Below are 6000 nucleotides of genomic sequence, written 5' to 3'. Positions count from 1 at the left end.
AACACCCCCCCCCCCCCCCAGCATGCAGACCAAAGAATTAAATGTTATTTTCTCAACCACATAATGCTCACAGACAGACAAGGCCATGGTGTTAAGAAAATCCCTTATTCACTGACTCAGCATGCCTCCATACTTTGCTAATGGAATGATATTGCGTACGGAAGCATCACGTGACCATACGCTGGCACAAATATATGCCCGTATATATTGTATCATTCCTAATATCATTATATCCAGCTATAGCAGCAAAAATGAAAAGAACTGCACTCAAAACAGTGAATTCCCAGGTCACATATAGTGAATGACATTATGCGTTGTGCAGGCAAAAGAGAGAAAACTGAATTTCCCTTGAGTCAGCTGTGTCATTTCCACACAAGGTGCACATACTCCCTACCCTATGAGATGGCGAAAAGTTTTGACCTCTAACAGGCGATCCGCAGGACCTCCTAGACATCACAGGGCTACGAGGGGGCTTACCAACAACCACAACATCACGCCTTAACACAGACTGAAAGAACCAGAGCCAGGAGAAGATGACATGAATGTTATGTGCAGTCATATATAAACACAATTTACAAACACTGCTGTTCAAAAGTGTGGGGTCAGTACGTTATTTTTTATTCTGCAAGGGTGCATTAAATTGATCAAAAGTGACAGTAAAGAGTTCAACATTGTTACAAAAAATTTGAATGTTAAATAAATGCTGTTCTTTCGAATCCTGAAAAAATGTATCAACGTAAAAAAATTTATTAAAATGTAAAAAACGTTTTCGACATTGCAAATCAGCATATTAGAATGATTTCTGAAGGATCGTGTGACACTGAAGACTAGAGTAATGATGCTGAAAATTCTGATGCTCTAAAATTTAAAAATATATTAAAACAGAAAATTGCTCCTTTGGTCTTTGTTTGTTCCAATGCCAGTGGACAGAACTAATAGGGCAAGGCCCATAAAGCTAATTTAAAGGATCACAGGATTGTGGGTAGCGAATTTAAAAATGTTGGTTGGTGGGGGTTGAGTGATTTAAATATGTCTATGACTTACTAATAATTAATGATTTTAGCTCCCCGTATTACTGTAATAATTTACTGTATGTCAGACATATGAACTACATTGTTCCGTGTTTCATTTATGAAGCGTGCACACTGGTGCAATAAATCTCTCATGGAAAAAAATAAGTTAACTTTAATAGGGAATGTTATGAAGTGGTAAGACTAGGGGGAAGGGTGGAGGAGGATGAGCGCTAATACAGTCACTAACAAGCACCTTGTCTTTACCTTGACCTTTGGGGAGCAGAGGTCCTGTGGAGAGAACAGTTTTGCAGAGGGAGGGGGCGACTGTGAAACCCCGGGCAGTGGAGGGGTGGAGCGTGGGGAAGGGGGAGAGTATTTAGCCGATGAGGGCAGTGTGAACAGCAATGACATCTGTGAGGACAGTGGAGAGAGACGTGGAGAGGCATTCTGGGAAACTTTACCCTGCTGGTGTGGAGATGAAAACAGTTATTCATGCCAAAGACATATGTTCATCATCCTCTACAGATGCTTCAGAATTTAAAGGTGAAGTGTGTAATTTTTTGTGCCGTTAACTTCACCAAACAGAATTGCAAATATTAGTGATGCATTGGAATTTTGGAAACTGAAAATATTCACAGTCAAAATGCAGCATCAACCCGCATTTGTTTCAGTCAAAATGAAAATTAATTTTCAGCTGAGGTGGACGATAGTGCTGGATTGGCAATATTGATTTCTCCTTTTTAATAAATCTCCATTTTGATGAGCCAATATCTTTTTAGTCTATGCTGTTTTCTTTTTGTTGATGATGACTAAACACAACTTCACTAAACATTATTTGTAGTGCACCCACCAACCAATATTCACAATAAGATTCTGAGTGGAAAGACATAAATAAAGAAGCTTCAAAACAATGTCACATAACATTACATTTACCTCAGGAAAGCCATTCAATGTCAATAGCTTGTTAGCAAGCCAGAAAGAAATAACTCTAAAGAGGAGCATTTTGGCTAAATATATGCACATTATATATTCATTTTACTTTTACTTAACCTGTTGTCTTTATTTAATGAATAAATCTGTGATAAAAAAAAAGAAAAGAAACAAGTTTTTATTACAGCCACATCTGATACAAAAACAGCTTTATATACAATTTTTTGAGGGTTGACTGTTACATAAATGTAATTAATTAATTGATTATTAAACTTTATTTTTAGTTTAATTTTTTGACTAAACTTTTAATTCTTTTAATTTTAATTTTTAGCAAAAATAATGACCAATGAAAATAAAAACCTAAGTACTTTGCCCATTTTCTATAGTTTGCTCCAAAAAGACGGAAATTAATATTTCGTAATATAAAAAAATTACACACTTCTCCTGTAAGGAAATCTATTTTGGCTGTTCATTTGGGCAGTACAACCACACAGCGAGCACTACCTCAATATCTGACCCCTCACTATGGGCAGGTTGGACTGGAGTAAATGTATTTGATGTCAATGGTTCACTTAAGAAGCTGCTGTCTTCATTCGGCTCCTCCTCTATAAACAAACTGGGAAGCTTTTTTGTTAAATCTGGTTCCTGGCGATAAAATCCCTCCTCTTCTTTGAACGTGCCCTTTGATTGGCTGGCCTTAATAATTGACACTAACTCCTCACACAGATCATCCTCGTTGTCTTTAGGTGGAAGGATGTCTAATGGGGATTTGTGTGCCTCAAAAACAGCCAAGTCAATAGGGCTGCGCAGTTTAGCGGGGCCTGTCTCGCCTGGTTTGTGGAGGTCTTTGCGTTCTGAGAACAACTGCCGTTCTTTCTCGGCTAAATCTGCTTTTTGGCTGGAGAGGATCTCTATGACACTGCTAGACCTGGGGCTGGAGTCAAATATGGGTGAGGTGGGCGAAGGAGTGAAGGAGGCGGAGGTGAGGTAAGGTTGAGGTGATGGGCTCGGATCGGGGGACATGTAGGACTTTGGGGAGGTGATGGGAATGAAGTGACCCTCTTTGAGCGCAGGAGTGAGGGCTGGAGAGCGGCCCAGCATGGAGGAGGCGGGAGAAGGGGAGATGGCAAAATCCAATACTTCATAGTATGGCTGGAAATTGGAAGGGAAGGGAGGAGGTGTGGGGGCAGGGGTTCCTGAAGGAGACAGACCCAGAGTGAGGGTCAACCACTCGCTGGTGATAGCCTGAAGGTGTGCGGCTCTTTGTGGACTGGGAGAGGATGAGGAGAGTGGACGGACAGATGGGGATGAAGAGTTGTAGAGGGTACGTGCAGATGATGGCTTAAGAGAGGAAGAAATAGAAAGTGATACTGTTTATATACACTGGAAATTAAGAGAACTGATGGAAAAGATAATAAAAGTGACAGGAGGATAGATGAAAAAATTCTGCAGAGTTACAAGAAAATCCCACCTAGAAAACCATGGTACAAAAACAACACTTTTTATTCAGTAAATCTTGACTAATTCCAGATGATTTAAGCAGTTTACAGCTACAGTGTGGGGTTTGGATTCTGTTATGCGTAGATTAATTACTATTTGGATGTATACAGAATCCCACCCATCATGTAAATTAGATTTCACATAATTTATGGCCATTATCAAAGGAATTTCCTAGAAAGCACTTAATTTTCCGTAGCTCTGCTACACAGCAGAAACGCTGTCATTGTGAACGCTTTATGCAGTCCCATATTCAAATTATTGTAAAGGCTTTGCAGATGCCGTATGTGGGAAAACAGGCCTAAGACAGAAGACATGAGCTACAAGGAAGGATATGCCATAATGAATCATTTTTAGAGCACACTTGCTGTCTGTATTGATTTGTGAGGTGGAAACAACAACAAGGCCACTAAGAGGTCATCTATAAATCAGAGATAGGAGTATCCTGTCCTCATAATACAAGCCTTCCACATCTACCCGGGGGCTTTTCGGGAACTATTTTCTCTTGTGAAAGTTGAAATGAAAAGATATTGGACAAAAATAACCTAGTAGGACATTTTCTGGACAATTGTGTGTTTTGTGAATTTACATTGTCTCCAAAATGTTTTTATTCTTAAGCCACGTTTAAAAATGTATGAGTCTTCGACTAATGTTTGACAACCAAAAAGTGTCCAAATACGTTGTAATTTTACTAGTACACTACTGTTCATGTTTGCGGTCAGACTTTCATATTGTTTCAAAAGATTCATATTTCCTTTGAACTTTCTATTCCCAAAAAATATATATTAAGCACAACTGTTTTCAACATTGAACCTTTACCAACCTAAAAGATCTTACCAGCTCCAGTGCTTAAAACAACTTGCTTAAAAGTGTGCTTGTGCTATTGTTTTTTTTAATTAATGACATTAGTTTGATATTTTGTTATCTAATGCAATAATATTCATTTTTTTAAGTGTGGCTTAATTGTCCAAATTCTTCATGGGGTCAATGTATGTACTGTAGTACAAAGTTAAAATGTGTTTGCTATAATAAGAAATGATACCAGTCCAGTTCAGTCATATTAGTTCACCTTCACAGAAACTTCCCTTTCAGTAACAGCAGGAGCTGAGCAGCACATGTATAGCACAGCAGGTCATGTCCATGTTTTAATTAGCTATACTGGATAATGGCAGGACGTGTGATTAATCTGATCTAATCCTGCTGGACTCATCTCATGTGAGCGAAGGAATAAGCCTTTACTTCTTTGTTCTTTAGATGGAATTTACAACTCAAGGGCATTTAATCTGAAGTCAGGCTTATCTTACACAACAAGCCAAAGGTAATCTATGACAGAGGTGCTCTATTTTGGCACTGGGACAGTTGCCATCTGAGAAAGGATTAATTTTATACTTGCCACCTTGTTGGCACTGATAGTACTGTACATGAGCTATGGCAATATGAGTAACATTATATGAATGAGAGGCTTTAGTGCCTCTGATGCCACCATTTGTCGGCACGGATCGTGTATTTAAAGTATAAATGTATGTAACCTGAAATTCAGATATCTGTAGTCACCATGATATAAACCTCATGAGTAATATGAGATGTGTTTTAGACATTGTAGGTACATTTTAAGTGGGATTGCAGATGAAAACATACCTTACTGTTCAGTCTGTCACTGGAGTAGCTGGTGGGTATACTGGGCCCAGGAGGTTGACCGGTACTTTGTACTGAAGTCTTCTTAACGATGTCCACATATGACACAGGAAAAATCCCTTGTTTGTTTGTACCTGGGATTTTGCCCTCGAACCAGTTCTTATCCACCTGCCGCAACAGAACAACACGCTCACCCTGGAAGACACCAACACAAGATATTAGGTGGTATATTTGGTGGATCGAAACCAAAATTTTAGTGCAAAATGACAAAATCATAACCAATTATAATGTATTTGATGTTTAATATGCAACTATATGGAGAAGTCGTTAATGGTTGAGGCAAAACTTTTAAAGGTGTTTAATGTCTTGTTGCTTTATTTCTTTTCAAAAGTTCATTAGAACATTAGCATTCAGTAAAAAGTGAGAATTATTTAGCAAAAGACATGCTCTTAAGTGGTAAGAGACATTAAGAGGTGGATTAATGAGCACATGCTGAAACTAAAAGATATTTATGACAGCAGTACTAAGAAAATGCTTACTTTTCTTAATGAAAGTTCCACATTAGTATCAGCATTAAAGTTGTAGTGGGCAATTGCTTCTCCAATTTCTTTGCTTTGGGCTGGTGGTGGAGGTCTCACTGGCTGATGTCTCTCTGAAGGAGGGATTTTCTGTGAAGAGACAGAAGTTAAAAGAGGCAGACTTCAGACGATAAATTAAATCACAATGATATTATATATATATATACATATATATACTGTATATATACTGTATATCTCCAATAAGCTAAACCAGACTATCTTTTAAAGGGATAGTTCACCCAAAAATGATATGATCTGTCATTAATTACTCATCTTAATGTCATTCCAAACCCGTAAGACCTTCGTTCATCTTCGGAACACAAATTAAGATATTTTTGATGAAATCC

The 6000-nt window shown here is 38.2% G+C and overlaps 1 protein-coding gene across 1 annotated transcript in view; it reads right to left on the bottom strand.

Moving 5' to 3' along the window:
- LOC107561151 (sorbin and SH3 domain-containing protein 2-like) overlaps window positions 1-6000 on the bottom strand; it is a 66934-nt gene that overhangs the window by 2931 nt on the left and 58003 nt on the right. The window contains exons 22-26 of the mRNA XM_016245515.1: window positions 5615-5743; window positions 5079-5270; window positions 2448-3284; window positions 1278-1478; window positions 395-508 (exon numbers count right to left, since the gene is read on the bottom strand). Of these exons, the coding sequence (XP_016101001.1) occupies window positions 395-508; window positions 1278-1478; window positions 2448-3284; window positions 5079-5270; window positions 5615-5743 (1473 nt within the window). The remainder of the gene's footprint in view (window positions 1-394; window positions 509-1277; window positions 1479-2447; window positions 3285-5078; window positions 5271-5614; window positions 5744-6000) is intronic.

This window comes from Sinocyclocheilus grahami, unplaced genomic scaffold (assembly GCF_001515645.1).
Source record: "Sinocyclocheilus grahami isolate Dianchi unplaced genomic scaffold, SAMN03320097.WGS_v1.1 scaffold23.1, whole genome shotgun sequence".
Lineage (NCBI taxonomy): Eukaryota > Metazoa > Chordata > Actinopteri > Cypriniformes > Cyprinidae > Sinocyclocheilus > Sinocyclocheilus grahami.
This window is presented reverse-complemented; position numbering and strand designations above follow the sequence as displayed.